We start from the raw sequence: 26,712 nt of genomic DNA, 5'->3' as shown, positions 1-26,712 counted from the left end.
GCTCAAACATCAAGGATGTGAACAGCAAAATAAATCAAGGACAGCTGTGACAAAACGAAGAAAGTAAGTTCAAATAACTCCAAAGCTCCACAACTAAGATATAAAACAATGAACTGTGAGATAACATGACATCTGCTATAACACTACACATCACCGGTGTCAATTCTAGTCATCAGGCACCACACTGGGAGGATGACTTCCCAGGTGTGATTTCAATTCAAGTGCTTAGGAACTAAAATAAAATGTGTGAGAAAATTGGGCGACATGTAATGGGGTGTTTAAATGTCAAAGAAAGATGCACACAGTAGAAACTTCTGAGTGACCTTCAAAGTACAACTTAGGTAGCTGTGATAATAAGATAACAGCCAGCACTGGAAAAACTGGCACAGTGCTGAAGTTGAATACCATAACAAGTTATCAGCCTGGTGATAATTACACAATTAAGAGTTACAGTTGCTGGAAATTATTCTGTGAGAGGCGCTGCTTTATTCAAACCTCACAAACCTTAAATCAAGATTTATTTTTTCAGTTGAAATGCCATCTGCAATATTTAAAATTAGTGTTCATGTTACATTTTCACCCATTAAACACCAGTTTCTCATTGTTTAGAAATATCTGTCGGAGGATGCGTCCATCATGTTTCAACACAGAAGGTGGTCATGGGAGCTGGATCTGTAGGTGTGACTGGAGACCCCTGAATGCCATTTCAGCATCTGTCATAAACTTCTGTGAGACACTGGGAGAATAACAATCTACAGTGAGTGCACTACATTTCCTTCTTAGGAAAATAAGAAAAACAAACAAACAAACAAAACCACACAAAATATAATTGTGCCATTGTATAAATCCGTGGTGCACACCTATCTTGAATAAAGCACGTCATCTGTAAGCCACTACAGGAGATAAAGAAAAGGGCCTCCTGGTACATCAGAGGTACAGACAGGTTTTTGCAGAAAAAGAAATTAAATTGATTAGATCATTTCAGCTTGACAAATATAGAGAAAGGAGATACAAGAGATGTATAAGCAATTAAGAATGTAAGGAAAAAAATATTATCTATTCTGTCTCAAATGTAAGAACTGGGGAATACCACTGAAATGAACAAGTTATGGATAACAGGAGAAAAGACCTATACAACATGTTGTGGAACTTGTGGGATGTTGTGAAGGTCAAAATGAGTGTGATCCACAAAAGAGTTGGACAAATTCACAAAGGCTGATTTTTGTGATGCTTGTCCCTACTAACCACGAGATTCTGGTTTTAGCTATAACTTGGAACCCTAAATAAATTCAGACCCCTTGAACCACTCTTCTCTCTCCGTTGGAGTTGGTTTTTGAGTTACTTTTACTCTTTTTTTTTTTCCTTTTTTTTTTTCTTTTTAATTAATAAATAGCTAAAATAGCAGTGACTTGCATGTTCTATGTTGTAGGCGTTGATTAAAGCCTATTATCATCTCCCACTAAAACAGTCATACCTGATGATGTCAGCCAGCAAAGCATCATGAAGCAAGAGATGAGTCCAAGACTCAAACAGGGAAAACTTCAGCCAATTAGTAGAGAAACCAGGTAGCTCATTGCTAACTCAGATAAGCACTTTCTCATCCATTTTAACAGGCCAACAGGGAGATGCAAAACAGTTACATTCAAATTAGGAGAGAATAAACAGATGTAATCAAATCTAAATATTTGTGTAAACTACACAGTGGCCTGGAGTATCTCACTGACATAAAAGAGATTCTGTGCTGGAAACACTGGAGAACAAACAGCCAAGCATAAAGCCAGAGAGCACATGCGGAAATACCTGGGGAGAAAACACCATCAATACATTTAGAAAATCAGTTTCAGAGTTTCACAGTGCGTAGCTGCAACAAGCACAAAACCCAGATGCCCCGTGCTTACAAGACAGCTAAAGCTTCCTTTGCTCTTTCCTTGCTTTTCCTTCCTCTTTCCTTGCTATGCTATTTCTTCACCAGGCCAGCATAGCCCTATGTAATTGCAAACAAAGAGGGTCAGTCATGCCATACTGATGTCGTTCATGGTAAGGAAAGGTAAACCTGGGCAGCTTGGTACCCAACCTGCACTCACAGCTTCTCCTGAATCTCAGCCAGCCGGCAAGGACATTTGTAGTTACAGAGCATGTCCTCACATTGTAAACACCAGTGCAAGGGGTGGCAAGGTGCTGTGATTTCTGTTAACATCGGCATGAAAGAACAGGATGGATTTTTTCATGAACATATTAATTATAGGGACAGAGTTTAAATCAAGCATACATGTCATTTACTATGTAAGTACACCACAAAAGCCTTTTGCTTCATCTATATTTTCTGGCTAGATCTTCAGAGAACATCTGCCACTGCAAAAATAGTCGTTCAGGGTCAACTGCTTGTTGGCAAAATTAAGAGCAATACTTTTATTGCATGCCCTCTGAATTTAATCACATAATGCACTCACCTCTAGAATTATTTGGAACAGTGTTATCATAAATAGAAAAGTTGCTGCAAGCAATAACACTTAAGAAAGTATAATAGATAAATGGAATTAAATGTTTTTTGTTTGTTAGTTTTTTTGTTGTTGTTGTTTTTGTTTTGTTTTGTTTTAATACTGTGTAGAGTGTTTTTTGGCTAAATTTCAGTCTGGAGACCTTACTAATAGGGACATAATAAACATAATTCTCTGTCATCTGGCAAGTTATCATATGGCCTTGCTTCTTGATTAACTGCAATCTGCATAGTAGTAATCTCAGAAAGTGGCTTTTTGCAGTTAATGTATTATTAGTTTTTGAGACACTGGTAGGGCTAAGCATTACAAGTAGATCCCAGCAAAAGTTCCTGCAGACAACAGGTCTATTACATCTGTATGAGTCTAAAATTAAAAATAAAAATCAGATAATGTGAAAATCATAGTCAGGTAAAATACAGCGTATTATGCAAAATAATTAAAAATAAATAAATCAGGAAGATGCATCCAATATTCCATTCATGGAAGAGTATGTACAGAGAAGTACATTGACACGGGAAAATAACTGAAAAATAGCAGGATGAAAATTCAAAAATCAAAGGCTGAGAAGTTTGTTAACATGTTGTTTCATTACTTTGAAGACTTCTTGGAATTTAATCCAATGTAACCTAGGTTCACATCCACCTTATAATGTTGTATGCAACATATGGCTGTTTCATACAATAATCTCAACTCTCTACCATCACCATGCACGTGGCATATCTGCTTTTGATGGTCCATTGAATATGTTGGCGGTGAGCTGCAGCACCTGCCGGAGCACTCCTCATCCTCAGTGGCCTCAGGGACCATAATGCCATTCTAGCATCACCCTCATAGGTCGAATAATTAAACCTCAGGGTGTAGCCTTCCAAAAAGTAGCAGTTAGCTCCATTCTATCGTTCTCAGCTTTCTTCCTGGAGCAGGCTATTCTCTTCCAATCCTGCTCCCCAATATACTTAGGAGACCATCTAGTCTCTAGTCCTTTTTAGTCCCAAACCATCTGCTTGACAAGAAACTGCAAAAAACCCTGAAGACATCTCTGCAGTAAACATTTTTTTCTGAAAATCCTAACTATCTGCATTTTTTTTTCTCCTGATGCTAAATGCTAGAGATTGTCATGGGGCTAAACTTTTTTTTTTTTTTTTTTCCATTTTAATCACGGTGACAATGAGAAACTGGAATTTTCTTACAATTCTGTGAGTAATGATTAGTACTGAATGTATCACAAGAGATATCAGTGTCTTGAGATACTGAATAATTTGACATCATGGGGTAAGCTGTAACTGGGCCAACAGAAGTAACTCTGTTTTTGTTCGTCAGATGTGTTGGCTTCTCAGATCTGCATTTACTTTCAACTCAGAAAATAATTTCATTGCCTGTACAGTGAGGAGGGATCCTTGTCATCTCATCTTCCCACATCGAGGTGTTGGAAGCTGTGTGACCAGTTTTGGCATGGACCTTGCCTAACAGAACTGCATTTCCTCAGGAAATTGGTAAGTGGATAATGAGGCTGCTCTCATCTTTAACTGCTTGAGATGAGATGCTGTGTGAGGCTTGAGGTGAGATACTGACCTTCAAGCCTTGGAGAGCTAGATGAATCTTCCCCCAAGATTTAATGATTTGAATGAGAGAAGTATCAAAGGAAATAAATTTATTTCTTACCTCCCATCTCAGCCTGGATCTGTTGCTACTGTCTTTCTTTCAACTTCTCTTCCATGCCTGATTCTCTCTCCCTCTTTTCTTCACATCCCACTTCTATTCTTACTATCCGTCCTCCGCATTCCTTTCTACATCTCGTTCCTATATTTTTTTCTTGTTTCACACCACTTTCTTTAGTGAATATAGCTTGGTGAAGTTTTCTTTCCAGACATAATGAAGAGACTGACTTTCTGATGCCTTTTGCCTTTTTTTTTTTTCTTTTTTTTTCTTTTTTCTCCTGCTGAGATATTGAGAGCAGGACAATGCTCCTACCACAGCTCAGCTTTGGCAACATTGTAAACAGGTTCTGTATTTCAATAGTCCCAAATTCATTCCTATGAGAAAACCTTGCTATGGTTCTGCTTCATTGCAGCTGTGTCTGTTGGTGCTCCTTCCACCAGATCCTTTGGTATCCAGTTTCCCTGTGCAGAGCTGCAGCAAAGATATTTCTTTGTAAAGAAATAGCTTTTGTAAAGAAATAGCTCTGGTGCTCTGTAGCACCTTAAGTACCTTCTTTTTAATGCAATAAAGGACTGGTCATACCTGATCATTTTGAAATATCTCAGTACAATGCACCATCTTTATTTGAGAAGCATGCCCTAGGGAGTTCATCTCATTGCTTCAGCACCCCAAGAGATCTGTAAATAGTTTGAGAACACAAGAAAAACACTTACTTTCAAGGCACATTTGTAAAAGAATATTAACTTGTAAAAGAATATTAATTTATCTAGTATTTTACTGGCTTTAGTTTTTCATTTTGACTACATTGGGGAGTTATTTCTCTCCAGTTCACTCCGGAGAGAAATAAATGACGGAGTCAAGGACGTTTGTGTTTGCAATCCTATGCAAATATTGTATTATCTAAAGATTATTCCCTTATACAATTGCAGTTAGCTTCATGTAACAGTCTTTTTCCTTTGTCGAGCATCAATTCACAATTACTTGACCGGCCTTTTCGCACTTAATTTCCTGAAAGGACCACTGGGTGGCAGAGTGATTATACACATGCCTACTGGAAACAGTTTATTTCACAGACCTCGAGAGACCAGAGTTAGGCCTGCCAGAATAGCTGCTGGTGGTGACAATCCCAGAAGAGGCGAGTGGCACCATGGGTTTGTAGCATTTTGGACGTCTCGTGGTGGCGGTGGCACGACTGCAGTGTGCTGTGCCTGTGCCTGAGGTCCACCAGCCTGAGGAAGAGCTTCACTCACGGACGTTCCCTAGCACCGGGCTGTCTGTGTGCTGCACGGCCTTACCTAACGGCAGGATGTGATGTGGTTAATGATGGAGACAGTGCTGAAACCTCTGCTTTGTGGAGTACTGCTTGACAAAGGGTGTTTGTCTTCATTAAATGCCTCATCACTCCGAGGGGGGTAGGAGTCTATCTCGTAGCAGCAGCTGTTTGGCAGCCCATCAGCCTGTCTGCATCTGTTCCAGCCACCAGAAAAATACCTCTGCAGATAGGTGCACACGGCCTGCTTGCACCCACCACCTCTCCTAATCCCTGCGGTGCCCTCCCTCGGGCAGGGAAGAGGCAGACTGCCTACAAGCAGCGTGTGCTCCATCATGGGCACCCTGGGGAGAGCGACGGTTAGTCAACAGCAACTCGGGCTGGGAGGTAGAAATAGGTAGCAAAGGACTAGTAAGGAACAGTGTCGTAGACTGGATCTCAGCTCTTAGGTGTTGCCTCTCAAGGGAGAAAAAAACAAAGTGCTTGGGTTCAAGGGTGGTTACAGTGCAGAGTCAAACTGTCAGTTCAGGCCACGGTGGTTTAAGCAAACCTTATTGATCTTGCAGCCAGATATCAGAGCATATTAGCACAGATATAGCTGGGAGACAGCTTAAAAAGGTGTCTCTTACCATTAGCTAGTAGGTGTTGTCTTCACACTTGGGATGTGGTTTAGAAACAAGCTTCTTTTCAGCTGTCAGGAGCACTTGCCAGCTGAGTCACACCCCCAGCCCGTGCAATGATCTGGATACTGAAAAAGTCTTGCACTACAGCCTGGGCTAAACATGTGACGTAGGCATAGTGCAGGCTGAATGAGTTCATAACTACTGTCAGTTAAATGCAGAATTAAATAAGAGAAAGCAAAACAAAAACAACAATAAAAGAACTAAAGGAAATGCATATGAAATCTTCAAAGATTAAGATTTCCATCAGTTTTACGGGTGCCTTTTGATGGGGAAATATTCTTGTGATGCTCAAAATTAGGAATTGTTACAAGATTACTGAAAATGCAAAATAAGAGAAATTAGAAATGATTCCTTGTCTAATAGGTACATAGTCTTATAGATACTCTAGTGTAGCAGAACAAATGTCATCATTGAGAGTGCAGAAAACAATTACACATGGGGTAACAACAAATGCTAGTTTAGCAGAGTGTATTGTTAACAGAGTTATTGAGTCTACAGGTCTGATATAGATCTCTCTCTATTTTTTTTTTCTTGAAGCTGTTCATTTGCATAAAATATTTCTCTGTTCACACGAGCAAGCACTAAACGTGCACCCATCTCATGCTCATGCTTTAGCCATCAGCCTGCACAAGGGTCTCACTGTCTTTGTCCCAGTCAGTACTTGAACATTTAACACAAAATGAAAAAACTGAGGGGCTCAGAAAGGCCCTTACAGATCATCTCTGCATATCTCAGGATCAAAATGCCTTTTTCTGTGCATTTCAGCTTGTTATTATAACAATTGCACGGTCAGTGACACATGAAATGTAAGAATCTGAACAGATACAAGTCTCACTCAAGTGCGGAAATGTTAGACGGATTGTGATAAAACCCTCCTGTTATCTCACCGTGGTGGCTTTTGCAGGAACTTGGATGTTATATTAGAAAAAGAGAAGTTTACAACATGCTTTTTTTTTTTCTTTCTTTTTTTTTCCTGAAAACTTACTAACTTTTCCTGTGGTTTATCACATGACTAAAATTAGCTTGGCCAGATGCATTCAGTCCTTTGAATCACACGAGCACTGATTCTTCTGACCAGTTTCTAGCAGACAAGTTAAATTGTTCAAACTCAGAGCAGCAAATGAACAGCAATGAATGTAATCTATGCACTGCCAAGAATGGGAAATACTATTGTACGTACCATGAAAAGAGGAGGGCAGACTGGACAATACCTGGTAGTTCCTCTGGTTTCCCTTGCCAGGCCCCTGGTACTAAGGAAGTTAACCAATTGAAACACAAAGACAAGTGACTTCTCTTTGCAAATAAGCATGGGAATATAGAAAAAAACCCCACACACTCATTTTCCAGGAGTGTTGCAAGAGCTACTTAAATAAAAGGTCTACTTAAAGGCCAAAACCCAATTTTGCATGTCTTCCTCAGTAAGAGAGGAACCAAGTATTTTTAAATTTGAGGTTTACATAATGCTGGCTCTTACACAAAAGATGTCAGGAAAAAAACAAACTGTAAACCAATCGAACAGCTCACCTGCTAATGCCTTTTCTCCTTGAAGTGCTTCACCATCTTTTGCATGAGATAATCAATGCCTTAATGATTTGTCTGTTATTTTCCTGTTTCAAAAGCTCTAGTCATTCCAGCAAGGAAAAGACAAACAATCTTATGCGAACAATGCCAGAACAGGAATGAGAAGTATGCATATGAATATTGGTAAATTTTTAATGTGAAGGTCTCACTTGAAATTAAGCTTGCAGAAAAATTAATTAGTGGGGCTAAAGAATTAGTTTATCGAATCTCAGATTAATTTATCAAGTCAAAAGTTAGGTCACAGATGCAATATTCTTTAAACAGTGTTCTGTATGCAATATTCTTATTTCACTCTGTAAACATTTATGTTTCACCATTTGTACATTTACTCAATGAGATAAGAAAGTTTATACAAATGACTAGGATGCTTTCTAAAATCAGGACTCGGATACAATGTCCCTGTTCTGCATCGTGTCCCGCAGAGAGCCATCATCTCCTTGTGCAGCCCAGGGCTGTGCTGCCTGCCAGAGAGCCTCAAGTCACTGGAAGACACTTGAGTTTCCCTTTATGCCTGTGGTGCCAGCTCTCCACCAGACCCATGCAGCTCTTGTTACCCTTGTTATTGTGGAGGGTGAGTTTGAGAATGTCCCAGGGCTCCAGCTCAAAGCTTTGCCATGCTCCCAGCTGAAGGATGCCCCAGTGTTAGCTCGCTACCTTAACATCACTTAACTCCAGCTGTGCTGAGGTAAAATTCAAGTATGCATTCATATCTAAAATAAACAGCGACTCCTGAAATTGTTCCCATGTTTATTAAGAAAATAAAACATAAAAATCAACCTGCTTCCCAGAGGTTACCTCAGAGTCTTTCCCCTGCTCAGCACCCTTGCTGCCAGGATGTTAGACTCAGTGTGTGCTGGGGTTTAGTGGCCATTCTGCTCTGGGAGGGAGGCTCAAGACAGTTTAATCTTTTGCTAATCTTATGTTTCTATAGCAGTCTGTACACTAAAAACATACAAGCTACAAACATCCAAATGGGTTATTTTATGTAGCTTATTACTGACCCTTGACTGACCCGTGACCCTTTGGGTTTATGTTAGTCAGCCGTTTTGGAGTGACATCAGATTTGGGGTGACTGATGCCTAATCCTTTATTGTTAAGCACACTGTAGCTGTAAGAAATTTCAGTGTGAACATATGGAACAAATTACGAATGGGATATCAGCGCGCAAAGGCAAACATGGTAGTGTATAACCATTAAATAATTCAGTACAGGAAATTGCACTGACCTGCAAGAATAATCCGAAATGCAAGGAGAGAGATGCATTTCAGGCTGCAGTTCCACATGCACCCTGAATCAAGCTGGTAGCTCGTCACTGCCTAAGGTCAGATCCTTCCCCTTCTTCCTCTCTTTCTTCCTCCTCTTTTGTTCCTGCTCCCAGCAGCCCAGGCCTACCCTGCCTCTGTGTCAACTCCAGTGCTCTTGGGATCCCACAGCACAGCTCTGCTCGCTAGCTCAGGAGCAATCCAATTTCTGTGACTTTGCTGCCTGTTTAGTGAATTGAACTGCAGCAGAGGTCCTAAACGTGTGAAAATTAGCAAAAGGCACCATGCAAGGATGAGCAGGCAGAGCAGAGCAGGTGACATTTCCCCCTTTTAGAGGTGGGGAACGGCTCAATCAACCAAACCCAGCTGATGGAGCTGAAGGCTTATGTAGAAATGGTCTGCAATGTACAATAGCATTCTCTTGAAATTTCTTTGCTTCAGACATGTGATAAAGCACTTGATAAAAATTACTGTGCAAATTCTTTTTCTTAAAGATAAGGTCAGATGAGATGGTTGTTTCAATTCCCTTTTGTTTCCAGCTCTGTGAATGTGTACTTTATATGTTTTAGATTGAGTGGAATTAGGGGGTATTTGCAAATATTCAGATTAAAATGATGTATTTTGAATTCAGAGGAGGCAAGTTCAAGCTGCAGTGTTTACACCCCCAAGGTGTCCTCCCTCCCTGGCCCATTCCGCAGATGACACAAAGGCAGATTCAGGTTTGCTCCCTTTGCCATCCACCGATCACTGGGGTCTTTCAGACGCGATAAGACATTCACTAAAATGACTACACGGGGTTGAACCAAAGGTCCATCTGGTCCAATGCTCATCTCACAAGCGGCTTTAGCAGTTGTTAGGGAACAGCAGAGAAAGCATATATGAAACTTTGCCTAGCTTCCAATTATTTTTAGCACAGAGAATTTCCTGAGCTGGATGTGGCTGCTGTCTGCTTACTAACCCTCTGTACATTTCTTTTCCAAGTACTTGTCCGTTTTTTCCTTGACTCCAAGTCTGTTCTTGTGTATCCAGAGCCTCCTTTGGTAATAAATGCTCCCAGTCTCCTGCGGGCTGCGCATAGAGCCACCTCCTCCTCTTTGTTTTCAGCCTGATTTGTACCAGGTCCATTTGGTTCCCTCCTAATTCTTGGTTCTGAAACTACGGTCACGGTGTTGAAATGATGACAATAATGCAAACACATGCAATTTTTCCATGCACACAGTGCGTGAAGGCAGAAAGATGTTCAGGAGGTGAGTGATCCAGGTGTATCACAATTCCACATGGTTGTAAGTGTAAACCTTTTTCGGACCACTCTCCTGGACTTTGTTCCATCCCGGCGTGCTTTATTTATTTATTTTCCTACCAGAAATGTTGACCAGCAGTGCTCATGACCTGGCACTTGACTTCCCACGGCCAAGACTGAATTCTGACAGAAATTCTCCTCAGCCCTCTCAGGGCTTCTGCACCCTCCGTCGCCTGAGGGACAAAGAGGTGAGGCGAGCGGGGGGGGGGGGGGGGGGGGGGGGGGAAGAGTCCTGTCAGCAACCCAGCTGGGGCTAATCCTGGGGGCTACATCGCCCCCTGAGGGGCCAAGCCCGGCCCGGGGCTCCCCGTGGGTGTGCTGTCAGCCCCCCGGGACCGTCCCCTTCCCGTGGGGACGAAGCCGCGGCTCCCCCGCCGTGTGACAGCCGGGGGGGGACGCTGCTGCCTCGGCGGCCGCCGCCGTGCGTTTTCTCTCCCCGCCCGTGACACAATAACACGGAAAGCGGGGCGGGCTGGGGTGGGGGGTGTGGGGACTGCCGGGCGGGGGGGCATAGGGGGAGCCAGGCGATACGGCGACCTGCCTGTCCCCTGCAGGTGGGGACAGGCGGCTGGGGGCTGTGGGGACCCGGCGCTGAAGCCCGGGGAGGGGGCCGGTCCCCCTCAGCCGGCGGTGCTGTGCCCTTAGGCCGGCGGCGATGGAGGAGGGCATGAGCAGCATGCAGCAGAAAGCGGCGGAGCTGGAGCACATGGCCGAGGTCCTGCTCACCGGCGAGCAGCTGCGGTAAGAGGCGCCTTGTCCCCTTCCCCGTGCCCCGGCAGGGCTCTGCTGGTGGCCGGGGGCGTCCCCGGGGGGCGACGGGGGAGGTCTGGCAGCCCAGCACCTGCCCTGCTGCCTGCAACACCCCGGGGTCCGTCCTGTCTGCAGCGGGGGCCGGGGGGCTGCTGCTGGACACCCCCACCTCGGGGTCACCTTCTGCTGGCTGCCCAGCCTGGGAGAAATGGGGAGAGGGTGGCAAGTGGGGAGGGGGAAAACGCAAATCACGAGTAAAGTGCTGCCGCTGCACTTCTGCCGTGGTCCCGCACCATCCCTGCCCCTCTGCGGTGGTCCCACACCACCCCTGCATTTCTCCGGTGGTCCCACACCGTCCCTGACCCTCTGTGGTGGTCCTGCACCATCCCTGAGCTTCCGCGGTGGTCCTGCACTGTCCCTGCGCCTCTGCAGTGGTCCTGTGCCATCCCTGCCCCTCTGCAGTGGTCCCACACCACCCCTGCCCCTCTGCGGTGGTCCCACACCACCCCTGCTTTTCTCTGGTGGTCCCACACCGTCCCTATCCCTCTGCAGTGGTCCCACACCACCCGTGCCCCACAGGGCTGCTCCTTGCTCCCCCGCTGCCCTGCACCCCGCAGCAGCTTGCTCCGGGCTCCCCAGCGGGTGCAAGGGGATCCCCGCCGTCACCGCCGGCAGCAGCGCTCGGTGCTGCGTGCCCGGAGCCGTGCGCAGCACGGAAACTGTTAACAGAAATGCCTGACTCAGTTAATTTTTAATTTCTGTGGTGTGTTTAGTGTGCCATCTGTACCCGTGCACTACAGGGGAGAAAAGAAATGTTGAGCCTTTCGGTTCGTTGGTGCAGCAGCTTGTGATTCAGGAGGAAAAAGCCCGTTATTATCGTGTGTTATATGTATAACTAGAAGGAGATTGTAAACATATTTTTTTCTGTAGCTTTTGCTTGAATTTTCTTTGCATGTTTTGCTCAGATGCCAGACAAACACTGCGAAACGATAGAAACGCTGCTTGATTTGGAACGTGCCATCCTTGCTCCCAGTACAGACACTGGTGTTGTTACTGGTGGCATCTACAGGGAAAGCACCGTTGGCACCTTGTGATGCACACCAGTGATACCCGTGGTCAGGCAGTAAGCAGGTTTGTGGTCTGGCTCCAGTACACACCAGAGCCTGCTCCAACCTTCAGATTTTTCATCAAAGTAGCTAGAAATGAAACCTTGGGTGAAAGGATGTACTGGCATGCAGGCTCTGCAGGGTGGACTTAGTGCTGAGTTGTTTGTAAAAGTGCCTGATAAGAATCCCACTGTTTCTAATTTATCTCACTAGTTGTTGACTATTCAGTTTTAATAAAAAAAACAAACAAACAAACAAACAAACAAACAAAAAAAACCTTCTATTAAGCTTAAGTCCTTTTATGTTTCTTGTAGTTAAATATAAAAGCAGAAGCTTTGCAGTCTTCCCCTAAGGAGAAGACTGAGGAACTGCAACAAATCTGGCTCCTACAATCAGCTCATTAGCATCACAATCAAGGATGTCATTTGTCACCTTATTTATTGAAGTAATAAAATATGGTGCTATTTTTGAGCAGGATAATCTACAGAAACAATTATTCCCCGACCCATGAAGTTACCTGTGGCCATTCCTTCAAAAATGCACAGGAAGTCTCCTTGGACTGTGGTTTCGTGAGCAGCTCATCCCACGCACTGCTGCCAAAAGGGGAGATCTGCTCTCCCCCTTTCCCTCTTCCTGCTGCCCACTCCTGGCTCTGCAGTCCCACCTCCCACACACTGCCAGCTCGCATACTTCTCGCACCTTTCCAGGGGCGGATCCAATGTGGCCACCTGGCAGGCAGGCTACTTTGCTGATCTGATGGCTGCCAACATCCACAGAAGATAGGTGGTGGGAATGTGGAGCCAGGAGGAGGGAGAGGAGGTGGTGGAGAAGAAGCAGGTTCTCCCATTTTGGCAGGACCGAGCTGTAGGATCGGCTGGAGCTGTCTTGAAAAAATGCACCCTAAATCATCTCTCTTCCCCTAATTCTGGTTCTGTTCCTCTGTTGGGATGCTCTGTACAAAGGGTTGGTTTTCTTCAGTTTTCCAGACAATAAAAGCTGCAAAATGTAAGAGAAAACTGGCTGGTAGACAAGTCCTAGCTGACCATATGTTAAAGTTCCCCTTTTCCTGTCCAAAATAAGGGTATAATTGTTAATGGCAAATGAAACCATGGGAGGTTTTCAGGATCAAAGACAGGCTATCTCAGAAGCCTGTGGGGCAGACAAACAGATGCTAGAAAACCAACACGCACATGCAGTCAAGGAAACGTACTGTACTCTATTCTTAGTGATGCTTGCAAGTGCTAGCTAAGCCCTGAGCGGGAGTGATGCGGTGGGACAGGTGATTATGTGTGTATTTGGGTGAAAGTGCACACGGGCAAGTGTTAGTGCTGCAAGATGAACGCGTAACTTCGGAGTAAAAGTGTAAGATGAAACTGCGAGCGTGGTGTTGCTTACACAAAACCAAGAAAATGTCGGTATTTAAAGCGCTCTTGTACGAGACCAAACAGCTTGTGTCTAAGCCCAGGTGCTTGTGGTAGCTGCTTGATTAAAATTCCTTACCACGTTCCTATTGCCCCGGCCTCACGTGCTGCCCCATTGCCGTGGTCTGTTTGCTGTGTGTCCGTCCCTCCCTGGCTGGGATCTCTTTGTGCAGCGTGAGCTGAAGGCATCGTAGCAGCGCCTGGTGCAGGCACGGGGCTTTCATGCACCAGCTTTGGTCTTTAGCAGTTTGTGGGAGATGAGGCTGTAATGTAAATCCTGGCGGCATTATTTATGGGAAAATAAGCTGAACTCAGAGCTGCATGTTAGCTAATATAATAAATTGTAATATCCAGTAGGGTCCTCTGCCTCTAAAGGCAGTATCTGGCTAAGCAAATACCTAACCAACTCTTCCTTTTGGTTAATGGGAACATATTTTTAAAGGTGAGGACTTCTGAAGCTTGGCTCTTGGTAGGCCTTTTAATTGTTGGACAGATGGCTACGAAACAAAGCTGAAGACTCCCCTATCTCAGCAGTGTGGCACTTCAGGAAAGACCCTCTGGGAGCTTCTTGCTGCCCTGCAGAAGACCAGGAAGAGCGAGGCAAGAGCTGGGATGGGCATGATCCAGCTGAGGGCTCTCCAGGCCATGATGATCCTACAAGGGGACAAACCGCTGGGGCAGGTTTGAGAGCTCCAACAGACCCAAAGCAGTTTTTGTCCCTATTCTGCTGTGTTTTCGAAAACCCTTCAGCTATTCAGTGGTGAGCTTGTTCTTCAGAGGATGGCTGCCATGAAGACGTCCTCCGGAGGTTACAAGTGACCTGTACAGACCTCTTCCCTGTGGAAACTTGTGCTCAGGAGAACCATGGAGCATTTGTCTTCCTCGGGACTGGGAGAGCCCTTGGAAGCCTCCACCCCACTGAGTCCCAGCCTTCAGACACCTGCCTGAGTGCAGCTCCAGGGAGTGAATGTCCCGGCGATTCTCGATGGGTGTGCGCGAAGGGAAGCGTCACAGCCCTGGTACTTTGGCTGGTCACAGGCGTGTAACCGCTGGGACGTCCAGCGGCACTACTGAAGTCAGGAGGAATTTTATCTGAAGCAGGGCAATTCGCCGTTCATTCCCCTCCCAGCAGAAGGCAACACGTTATGCCCGCTCCAGCACTGGTTGGCGGAAGGATTGAAATCTCACTGTTGGAGTTTGAGCATTAACTTGGTTACAGCTGGCAACCAAGAGCAGTTTCAGCAGGCATGTGTTGATATACTTGCTGGCTGCCTGTCTTACAAGTCAGGGTTGTCTGATATCTCACTCATCTGCTAATTGCTTCTCGATGCCAGATTGTCACTGAAATCTGGTATGTCTTCCAAGAGTCCCTCGTTTCTCACAGAAAATGTGCCTAGTCATTCAGGGTGTCTTCAGGCTTCACTTGACCAAACAGCAATATTAAAAGGGCACTTATTTTTTCTTTCTATTTATTTATTTTACCAGAAATTGCCATTGTCTGTGTGGTGCGGCTGTCTGAAATAGGTGAAACTTTAATGACATTTAATGTTTCTTCTCTGCAGATTTTTGGATACCAGCCTGTATGAGAAGCAACACCTTTTCCAACTCACACTTCTGTTAAATGGTTTAGTAAATAATTAGGAAACTTTTAAAATGAGCCAAAGACTTTCTGCAAGTAAGACAGTTTCTCATCTCCTTTGTTTTTGGTTAGGGAAGTGCGAAGTATGCTTAGTATGCTTTTAAATCTCTTTTTCTTACATTCCTCCTGGAAAGACAAGATGTAAGATAACGGTTTAACAGAAATTTGTTTGCCTTATTATCAGAATTTGTACAGGACTTTCATTTTACAGAAGAGGTTTTACATGGTAAAGAGCTGTAAATTTTGAAGCTGAGAAAAGCCAGAACCAGTTTTCACTGGTCTTCCAAGGGTCCCGCTTCAGGAATATTATCACTTTAAGAAAACTTCTTAATAAATTAGAGTGCATGACTTTCACAGTCATTAACTTCTTCAGTATGATAGCGCCTACAGGTCCATAAATTTTTTTCTTATTCTGAGCAATAAATAGTCAACCTTTTTCACTCCAGAAGGGTTCAAAAGTTCATTGGCATTCAAAGATGCAAAACACCCATGGTGCATAGCAGTAAGAGAAATGCAATCAAGAGAACCATGCCTTTAATGTAATAACATAGAAATTAATCATATCAGTATCAATTATATAGCTACACAATTTATTTAATGCTGTCACTGTGCTTGAAACTATATCAACGCTGTAGTGATGCACATCTGCAGCTGTGTGGTCTTGTGCACTAAAAGGAACGTGAGGATTTCAGATACAGAATCGCCTTGAGGTCACTTCCTCTACAGTCAGGTCCAGACTGGTATTCAGATATTAAACGAACTTATATGGCATTTTTAGAGACAGAATTCATTAAGGTTAGATTCTGTGATCTGCCTAAGCCAATCCGATATTGTATGCGCTTTTCTCCCACCTGCACCATGTTCCTGCAGCTACCTTAGTTCTCCCCTGGTAGCTGCATTTCCATTAGCAAAGAGCTTACTGATTGGCCTCAGAACTAACCCTAACAAAATATTTTTCATTTGTCTCGCTCGAGAAGGCTCATGTCTGCTGACTTGAGGGCAGATAGGACACAGGAGTTTATATCATCAGATCTTTGTGGAATGAAGTGCTTCAGAGCTTTCTGCCCAAATAATTTCACCTTCGTTAATTTGTTTTCCAAAAATCAAGCAACCAAAAAATTGGCAGTCTTCTCTGTGAAATTCCACCAGAGCAATACGCTGAAAGAAAAGGTTTCAAAGTGAAGGTCGGGAAGGTCACGAAATTAAGTGCTTTGACACCCAGAAGTTTCCTGATATCTCTGTGCTATCACAACACTTTTAATTATATGTTTTACCTAATGCAAATTAATTGTAATTTTTTAAACAGCGTGATATTTTTCAAATGGATATGTTCATTTTTTTTGTAGAATCTTTGATACATGATTCACCTTCTTATGTCTTTGAGTCTTGCCCATTTGTACTAATTTTGATGATATCAGGCCCCCTATATATATATAATATATATATATTTATATATATATATAAATATATATATATTATATACATATATATTCCCATATATATATATGGGAATATAAGGAATTTTAATCAAGCATGTGTGCATGCTTATATATGCATGTATATATATAGATATACATATATGATATATGTATATACATATGGTTCAAGTGCCAGGAATCTCCATTTCTCATTTTTTCCAGTTAAACTTTTGGTTATTCAGCATTTCTGGAAATCCAGGCGTAAGGCTTTCGTTTGCTCGTTTGCTCGGGTCTTTCCCTTAAGCTCTTTTGATAATTGAGCCACTCCAGTCAGCAGCTCTCCTGGAGCACAGCTCTGAGTTAAAGCAGTGAACAATGCATGTGCAAACAGCGATCTCTTGCTCTATGTCCACAGTAAGGCGGATGTTGTAAGAGTGGCTGCTGCTGTATATTCTGTGTATTCCATTCCAGGTGGAGTGAATCATTAACTTTTGTCTCAGGTTAGCAGAGATTAGCAGGCAAGCCAAGGGTACTGTATTTGAACCATGTGCAAGAGTAGGTTTTATCTATTTTAGATTAGAGGAGCTGCCTATGAACAGGTGAAGGAAACTGCTCTGATATTGGTGCAGGGAGGGCAGGATTAATATGCCACAGGCAACCTGTCTTTGCCGTATCCCGCACTTATTACACAACCCCTGCTCCTGTGGGGGCAGTGGCCATAGGCTGGCAACGTGACAGAGAAGTGCTCCTATCACTTGGTGTTATTATTTACTATTTGTATAGTGATCGCGCCTAGGAATTCAAGCTATTTATCAGGTCCCTGCAGGGGCAGGCACTGTGTGCTCGGAGGAAAGATAAAGCCCTTGCAACACAAATCTTGGCCACAGCTGGTGGCAGTTTCGTGCAGCAGACATGGAACCCAAAAGTGACATTCCCAAGGTGCAGAGAAAAATACCTCTGGAGATGCAGAGGTTACACTGCGTGTGCCGGGATGGGATGGCGGGGAGCTCTGGGAATAGTGTTCAGGAAAGGACCCGCTCTTTCCCCTCTCCGAAGTCCCACTGCAGGGTGAGAGCCCAGGCTGAAGCCAGGAGGGAGGTCAGCCAGCTTTCCCTCATGGATAACTGGACAAGGAGTAGGCAGCAACCTGTGCATCTCAAGTTAACTGAGAGGTATTTCTTTTATCTATAGATGCCAGTACTTCTTGAATTGTAAGCATTTTAGAATTTCCGTGCTTTCTTTGATGTAAAATTTAACAACTTGAAGGGTGCAGTCACAGCAGCAAAAGTTAGCTTCTTCCCAGCCCAGCTGAGATCCTGGTGTTGGCTTCTGTATCCCATAGCCAAGCACCCAGGCACTGCGTGCTGGCCTGGGTGGTACCTTTTGGCGTAGGGTCTGCTCTCAGAAACTGATAGTCCCTTCTAAAAATCCAGACCCTTCTCTCTTTCTTGCCACTTACTCTGTTTTTTATATTTGTAACCCTTGTATTGTGGTTAGCTCTTTTTGCCTCCTTCTTCCTGGCATCACATGTTTGCGTGAGCACTTTTGCTGACTAGAAGATATTTTTTTCTCGTTGAAAGCAAGGCTTGAATACAGTGATCTGCTCAAGCTTTTGTGGGAAAAGGTTAAACTGATGAAGAACTGGCAAAGGGAATGAAAGTTGTGGTAAGAAAAAGTAAGAAATAGGCAGGTTTGGTACTTGCACCTGGACTTGAAAGAAGAATACACTCCATAAAAATGCCACAGAAAACAAAGTACACAAACAATCTCTGAAGAGAAACTGCATTGAGGTGCTAAAATAATGACAGGAGCTACAAAGCTGGAGATCTCAGCAGAACCACTGGCACTCACTGGGTGAAGCACACACTTCATGTTAGCCATGGCCTATTGCTTTTCTTCCTTAACCAAGAGCGGAACATCTAGACCACATATTTTAAATAATTTTGATGTGTAAACCATTGGATTTAAATAAAACTTAAACCTGTTTAGGCATAGTGTCACAAGGATCCTTACTTACAGTGGTTTCACTAAGACTATTAGTACTGCAAATAGGATGGACAGTTTTATGAAGGCAGTTTGCCTCAGCCAGCCAGCAGAAGGACAGATGAGAAGGAATTTTTAATCAATTTTGTAAATATCAACATGTTTTTTTTTGTAATGGTTTGGGGAGTTGACCTTTGCCTTGAACCTCACATTTTGCTTGTGGCCTAAAGGAGAAATGACTGTATTGTGAACATGCCTTTGTTCCTTGCAGCAGGAAGAATAACAATGATTGTAGGGTTAAAGAAAGCTAGATTATTTAAACCTGCACTGCCAGGAAAGTGCTCTACACTGGGAGTGGAAGCATAATATAATATATAGTGGAAGTGTATTTGGGGGCAATGGCCACAAAATGGAGCACAGGAAGCTCCGCACCAGCATGCGAAAGAACTTCTTCACGGTGAGGGTGACGGAGCACGGGGACAGGCTGCCCAGGGAGGTTGTGGGGTCTCCTTCTCTGGAGATGTTTAAGGCCCGTCTGGACGCCTACCTGGGCAGCCTGCTCTAGGGAACCTGCTTTGGCAGGGGGGTTGGACCCGGTGATCTCTGGAGGTCCCTTCCAACCCCTACAATTCTGTGATTCTGTGATAACAATGTGCAGCCGTGCTCCTTCGTTTTTGGAAAATGCTCCTTCGTTTTTGGATGCGTAGAGAGAGAACAAGTTGCATGGGAGCACAGAGAAAGGGACAAGATAACCCACAGGCTCACTCGGGCTCTGGTGAAACCTGTGAAGTCAGAGGAGCCTCCTCAGGCAGCGGCTCTGCTTCTGGTGACATCTATTTGTCTGTTCCTCAGCTAGGCCCTGCTTCACGGTACAGCTCTGCAGGGAGCCAGGTGTGCCTGCAGCTACAGATGTGGAGAGAGGCAAATAATGAAGGCTAAAATTTCAAGCTCGTATTGCTTCACCACAGTGAAAGCAGTGGTCCCCTCTTTCTCTTATTTCTTTCTGCCTGCTGGTTCCCTGCTTGGTGCTTCCCTTCCTTTGGCTTAAGCACCTCTGGACCATCACCACAGGGTGACCTGCACCGAGGCAGTGATCAGCAGGGCTTTCTGATGGGTGATATTTCAGTTGGGTCAGTTTTACAAACCGATTTACCGCATGACCACAAAAAAGCCCTTTCTGGAGAAGTACGGGCGGGGGAACCAGCTTACACCATTTCACTCCGCTACGGTTTAAGGCTGTGGTTTTCTGATACAGCAGATCTAACTGCAGGCCGCTGCTGCCCTGCTCTTATCGCTTCCCTTGCACTTCTCGCTGACGTTCACGGGATCAGAAGTTCAGGGAACTGCATCAGCTGAAGCCAAGCGAGAAAAGTTTAACTCTCTTAACAGGCCTGGCGTGCGGTCAGGCCTGTGCCAGTGAGGGAGCCAGACAGAAACGCGCGGTCAGGGATGCGTGGCACAGGGCAGCAGCCACTGCTGGTTTGCTTGGCCACCCTCACAGTGCCTAATTTTTCCTACACACAACATGGGTCAGATATTTGCTTGATTCCCACCTCAAAACTTCCGACTCTGACAGAAGACTGTAAAAATAAGGTTGGGTTTAAATGCTTGATGCACGTGTTATCAGACAGGCCCAGCAACTACCCATTTATTTCTTGTTCAAGGTTTATTTCTTGTTCAAGGTTTTTACCTTTCCTTCCGTGCTCCTGTCAGGGTGTAGTGCACGAACAGGGGCAAACACTGACGTGTGCATTTCAGACGTTTTGAAATTTGGGCTGTGCAGTTTATATGGGCAGCACACCGCAGTGCTACCTGTGTGACAGCGCTGCTGCAGAGTGCGACCTCCATGTTAATTACCAGCCCTGTAATTTTACAGTCTTCATCGTTTGTTTCTTATGAGTGCCTCAATCCAGTAAATGCGCTCAGATCTCAAAGGTGCATTTACAAATAATTAAAAAATATGCCTGATTGTGCTTGCTAATTCAGAGCAAACATAGAAGCTGGCTTTTGCATAGTGAGGCCGTAATTCTTCATTTCCTTGCAACAGTGTGAGCGATTACATGGGGTACCACAGCTATGGCAGAGGGATTTGCAGGCAGAGGAGAGCTTTCTGGGTTATGTGGAGCACCAGGGGCTATCGGTCACGCTGTGGGTCCTACAGCAGCGTTTGCTGGTGTGTCTGGCTGCTGCTGCAGAAAAGGGCAGGGGAGCTGGGCTCCTGCTTTGCTGGTGGGCCTGCTGTAGTGCTTATCTCACCCCATGGTGAGCAGTCTGGGGAGCTCAGCCAGGTTACAGTGGTGTCGTCCTAATGCCAATGACAGTGCAAGGAGAAAGGTCACCTGGCCTGGGGCCAGGGGTGAGGAGCTCCAAAGACCCCACGGTCCAACAGACTTCTCATGAGGTTGAACCATGATACAGCTGTGCCAGACCAGGGGACCCTTTTCACCCTTTTTGTCTTCTGTTCCCTGGCTATCTGTCTTCTACTTACCTTGTGCCATCTCCGGAACTCATCAAACCTCTCCCTGAGTTCATTTAACTTAATGGCTTGGCAGAACAAGGAGCGAAGATTGTTTCCTGCCTGGTTAGTGAGTTGAAATGATTTACAGAGAGGGCCAGAGCCAGCACAAGGGAGAGATCGGGACTGTACAATGATGATAAATGGAGGAGAAAGAAAGAGCAAAGAGGAAGTATAAAGGGGAATAAGGCCTTCTCCTTCTGGTGGCAGAGATGTTAGATGGATCCATCTGCCTGTTAGAGCATAGCTTCTGTTCTGGGCCCAGAGCTGGAATGCTGCTCTGGTAGGACTGGGAGCCCGTGGGACACTCCCATGGGTTATGGGGCAGAGCAAGTTTGCATCCCACCAGCCTGGGAGGCTGCACAGAGCTTTCATTTCCAAAAGAACCTGGAGATGTACCTGAAATCACAATGGGACTGTATTTTCCTATCTTTATACGGACAAAAAACAACACGTGTGCAGTCTCTGGTAGTAGCCCTCTCTTACAATTGAAACTTAAAATGTTAATATGCTTCAAGACTCTGTAGTCTCAGGTTCTCCGGCTGGTTTGTCAGAACTTTTGTTGGACATGAGAGATTTCATACCTGATGCGTATACTTCAGACATAAGCCTGCAGCTGACAGACATCCCTTGGGCATGATACGCTGTCAGTTGGATGGACAATGTACCTTTTGGCCTGTCTCATCAGTGGGGCTGCCCAAAGTCACATGCTGCTGGTTTTCGGTATTACAAAGAATAAAGAACCCTTTTATAATGGGAATCCCCAAGATCACATCCCAGAGCATTGCAAGGCACCATGCAGCAGATGGAAAGATGGCCTTGCTCCCAAATTCTCTGTAGTCCAAGTGTAAAACAAAGAGATAGCAAATGATTACAGGCCCAGAAGACAACATGATTGTTTTGAATCAGTGCTGGTCATTGTGATAGAAGTGCAGCTTCGGCACACCACCTGCTTAGCAGTCAAGGTTTTTGGTGGAGATGACAGCAATGCTGGGCAGGATTTGTGGGACTACATCCAGATAGCTCTGTGGATGTTTGGGTGAGGGTGTCTCCTATGTACTGAGGCAACAGGCACAAAGCTGCTTGGTTGAAGGTTTAAAACGTAATGGCAAAGCTAGAGGTAGATGGCCAGTGAGAGCAAAAGCCAACAGTGCCTGAGAGATGGTGATAGCAAAGGTGGGAGCTTGAAAGTGAAGATAAGAATGGTTATATAATGTTTGATGTGACAGAAGAGGAGCAGGAGGCAGTGCAAGGAATCGGGGAAATGGGCAATGTGATTGAGATGAAGGGCTGAGGAAATTATCTTTTCAAGGACATTCCAGCTAGATAAGAGCCAGACAAGACAATATTTGTCAAGGGCAGAGCGCAGAACAAGCCTTGAGGTATAAGATAATAGGGAAGGAGAACTTGGAAGAGAATTTGAACTTTCTGGGGGAGGATTGTGGCTGTCCTAGAGGTGCATTGCAGGAGGAATCTGCAGAGACCAAAGTTCTTCTGCTTGTAAGCAGGACTAACACTATCATATTTATCTTTTATGGATCTTATAAAATGTACCTGGCTTGGGGAGATTCTCCCATCCTTCAGTAGCACAGCTGCCATCTAGCACAGAGGGCTTTCACCTTGGGTCATTGGGTTTTCTGTGTGTTTATTTCACTGCTTCTCTCACTAAGAGCTACTGCCCAAACTGGTATATTGCCATAATGTTCCCATTACTTTTCAGCTGAATTGCTGTACAATCTGCTGGCTCTGTGTTTGCACTACTTTCTTGCATATTGGGCCAAATGCGTTTATTGGCAGCAGTTAAAAGAAGTGTTCCTCTGTTGTATCCGTTGGTCTTCACATTGTTAATTGTGTCTTCAAAGCACCGGGGCTGCTTACAGCAGGCCTGCGTATTCCTTTGTGTTTTCACAAGCCATTCTCGGCTCTGATGTAGCAAGCAAACCAAACTCGGGGCATAATTACAACATGGTTCATAAAAACAATGATTTTTAATTTAATTCACATGAACACTGCAAGAACATTCACAGGAAGCTGATGTTGTGAGAGCTTGTCTGAGGAACGAGAGTCCAACACTTACGCAGATCCACTTTGGGAAGAGAATCTGACAGCACGTGGCCAACACATCACTCAACGTTAGGATCGCAAATAAAGGAAATGACTTCTGAAAAGATACTAGCAAAGCATTATTTATAGTGCCAATTGTCTGCAGTAGAACAATTTCCTTTCGTTTCTTGCAGAAAAGATCCTTCTCTTGATAATCACACATCCTTTTCTGCAGAAGTGTAAAATTGTATAGCTTAGAAATCACAGTGATATAATAGAAAGCTGTTAATTGTTTCCTGATGCTCAGGAGGTAATTAACTTATACTTTCCTCTAGCTGAAATTAATCTATTTTTAGTAGGATGTGGAAAGTGCAATTGCTAGCTTAAATTGCTATTTTGATACTCGGTCAGTGGAAACAGAGCAAGACTGTGTTGTGAAGAAGCTAAAAGTACAGTTATGATGCACAAATTCTGAAAGAAATTATGCAAATACAATTTGGAGAATTATTTGGGGCTTACTGCTGGCTGCACCTATGTAAATGAGCGAATGTAGGAAAGACAGGGAGAGTCCACCTCAAGGTGCACAGGGATAGGACAAGAGGCAGTGAGCCCAATTTGCGTGGGAATGTATAATTAGACAACTGGAAAAAAATAATCACCATGAGGATAAGTCAAAAATTGGAATAGGGACCTGGAGAAGCTCTGGACTCTCCATTTTTAGAGATATTCAAGTCTTGACTCAACTTGTGACTTGACCTAAGATTTACACTTATGTAACTTGTACTAACCTGACTTGCTTTGAATGAAGGTTGGACCAGATGACCTCCAGATCTCCCTTCCAACCTAAATTATTCTCTGTTTTGTGAAGACGTGGTGTCATGTCATGTGATTTTAGCTGTGGTGACTGATACTATCAAGATTTTGTTACTGGCTGATAACCAGCGGTTATTACCCACTCAGTTGTACTGGTGGGAGGGCTTGTGAGAGTAATTCCTAAACTTCTTCAGTGCAAAATCAGCTAGGTTGGTTTGTACAACTGATGCAGTGGTTGACAGTACCACTTCTTTACCAGTGTCCAGCTTTTCAGGCAAATTTAAGGACTGGAAATATATCTATTTCCAAATGAATGCCCAAGAACCTTTGATATCTATTGATTTCCCAAACTGGATTTTAATGATGAATGTGAAGGTGAGAACGTGGTTCCATTGGCCATGCTGTCTTAAGTTAGGCCAGGATTTTTTCCTCAGATCATGTGAGATTCATGAGGTGCCAACATTGCAACTCATGCCACTGCCAAGAGAGCTTTCTGAAGTGAATACGAAGAATATATGAAGAACTTGGGGTTAGAAACTAGGATAAGAAACAAAATGCATGTACTTAGGCTGTACTCAGGTTTTATATCAGTGCTCAAAGGGTGAGAATAGAGAAAAGAATGGGGGTTGTGTACAGAGTAATAGATGCTGGAAGACTAGTCCATCACTTCAGTGCCAGAAATCACTCTGGCTATGTCATGTTGGCATTACGAGCGGAACAGTAATCCCAGGGCAAACCACCTGCTCCTCCTTTCTCGCTGCCTGCATGGTGACGAGACAAGTAGATAGAGTGCTCTCAGGTCGTCTCACATAGACGTGGTGTACAAAGTGCCCAATTCAGCTGTTTATCTGTGTGCATAAATAGATCCCTATCTTTCCATAGTCCCGTGGCTCCGACTTTGCATGTGGAAAATAGAGTTGCAGTCTCCCTTTAAGGGAAGGAAGGCATTAGAGCTGTTAACACTTTCTTCCCTTGAAGAGACGTGTCTCATCCGATGATCTGTTTGGAAGGTGAAGAGATGTATTCCTTTGCCCTTACATATGTGGTGAAGGGTATATTAATAGATTGGTCATGTGCACCATCATTATCCTGATTTTATTTATTTTTTTAAATAATTACATTAAACATGCACAAAGCAATGAGATTTGATGCTTTCTCTTTGTACTGTTTTGCTTTATCACAATCCAGCAAGGCCTACATCCTTCAAAATACTTCATAATGGGGGAAAATCCAGTCATTTTGGCTTTCTATAAAGTAGTGGTTTTTCCAAATGCTATACTTTGGGCCTACTCTAATGAATCAAACAGTGGTGTTTGCAAGATAATTGCTTGCATTCACTCTGTTTGGCTGCAGAGGGGCTAGAGCTGCTCCAAACTAATATATTAAGAGCTGCATATGATTTTTTTTCTCTTTTGTTAAATCTGTAAATCAACACCAGCTGAAACAGTGTATTCTACATAATTTCACATGAAATATGTTTGTGCTTCATGTTGCTTCCTTTTCTGATGAATATGGAACATCTGAGTTTGTACGAGGCCAGCAACAGCATTTCTCTGGGGAAACACATTACTGGGGCAAAGGAGGAAGAAAAAGGGATTGCATAAACTGTTCAGGAGAAACACAATAAATATGGAAAGAAAAATTTCCTTAAACGTACAGTGGCTGGGGAAAACATCCAGTGGACTGGTATTGTGACATTTTGTTGCAGGCTGAAGGCTGTACACAGCACATCTTTTCAGGCAAAAAATCATTATTTCACCTCAGAAAATGATCGACCTGTGGAAAACACCCCCAGATGGGTGTTGGCAACCTGGTCAGTAATTTCATGTTCTCAGTGCCCACAAACCTTCTGCAGTTTCAGCAGTTCGTATATGCACAGTCTACGTTCATGTGGACCAAAATCCTGCATAATTCTGCATTCAGAAAGCCCATTGTAATTACATTCAAAGTAAGACCTAATTGGCAGTGTTTGTGTTGTGCTTTGATATCCAGGGTGAGGAATGGACTAAACCATGGCAGGCTTTTTGGCATGCCTCCTTGTGTCAGGGTGGCTGTGGTGAGAGATGCCCGTGGCCTACCTGCCCGACTGTGGTCGTTCCTACCGTCTGAGGAGGCACCACACCCTGGCTGCCTGCAGATCCTGCCTTTCTTCAGGACAGATGTCACCGCTTTTCATGAATAAACGAATTGGTCTTAGGAATAACACACAACACTGGACCATTTATGCAGACGAGAGGCGAATACCTGAGTCTGCGTGAAGGCGCAGTGCAGGCCTTGGCCTCCTGCCTGCTCTTGTTCTGTTGCCCTTGTGAAACCTGTCCCAAACAATCAATATGTCTTCTGGATTCACATTTAGGCCTGACACAGAGTCTTGGACATGAGGAGACATTTCTTCTCAGAGAGAGCAGTCAGGCACTGGGACGGGTTGCCCAGGGAGGTGGTGGCGTCACCGTCCCTGGGGGTGTTCAAGGAAAGGTTGGACGTGGTGCTTGGGGACATGGTTTAGTGGGTGACATTGGTGGTAGGGGGACGGTTGGAGCAGATGATCTTGGAGGGCTTTTCCAACCTTAATGATTCTGTGATTCTATAAACACGACCATATTGCTGTAATCTAATTGTACCAGCATTCAGCTATGGCTGATCTTGTATGTAAAGCCAGTGCTGTTACATGGTGAGTAAGGATCAGGATGCACATTCTGAGCTATTAAAGCAATAATAAGTCACAGTTTGAATTTACTGTCAGAGCACATAAATACCTGTTCACTGAGCTTTCT

At 44.3% G+C, this 26,712-nt stretch overlaps 1 protein-coding gene and 1 long non-coding RNA gene across 6 annotated transcripts in view; one reads left to right on the top strand and one right to left on the bottom strand.

The window, feature by feature from the left end:
* Nucleotides 1–499: 499 nt before the first annotated feature.
* Nucleotides 500–7,598, bottom strand: LOC310894238. The gene is made up of 3 exons (XR_014579703.1): nt 4,737–7,598; nt 4,158–4,625; nt 500–736 (listed from the first exon to the last, which is right to left on the bottom strand). It is a non-coding gene; the product is annotated as an uncharacterized lncRNA (long non-coding RNA).
* The window catches only part of DEPTOR (DEP domain containing MTOR interacting protein), an 83,463-nt gene continuing 60,580 nt past the window's right edge, over nt 3,830–26,712 (top strand). The window contains exons 1-3 of one of the 5 annotated variants that reach the window (XM_083824101.1): nt 3,830–3,988; nt 10,314–10,438; nt 10,896–10,991. In XM_083824101.1, the coding sequence (XP_083680227.1) occupies nt 10,906–10,991 (86 nt within the window). In that variant the 5' untranslated portion in view covers nt 3,830–3,988; nt 10,314–10,438; nt 10,896–10,905. The other 4 variants (XM_083824102.1, XM_083824100.1, XM_083824104.1 and 1 more) reach the window with 4 other exon arrangements.

This window comes from Anser anser (assembly GCF_964211835.1).
Source record: "Anser anser genome assembly, chromosome: 2".
NCBI lineage: Eukaryota > Metazoa > Chordata > Aves > Anseriformes > Anatidae > Anser > Anser anser.
Note: the sequence above shows the minus strand (reverse complement) of the source record. Positions and strands in the feature narration are given on the sequence as shown.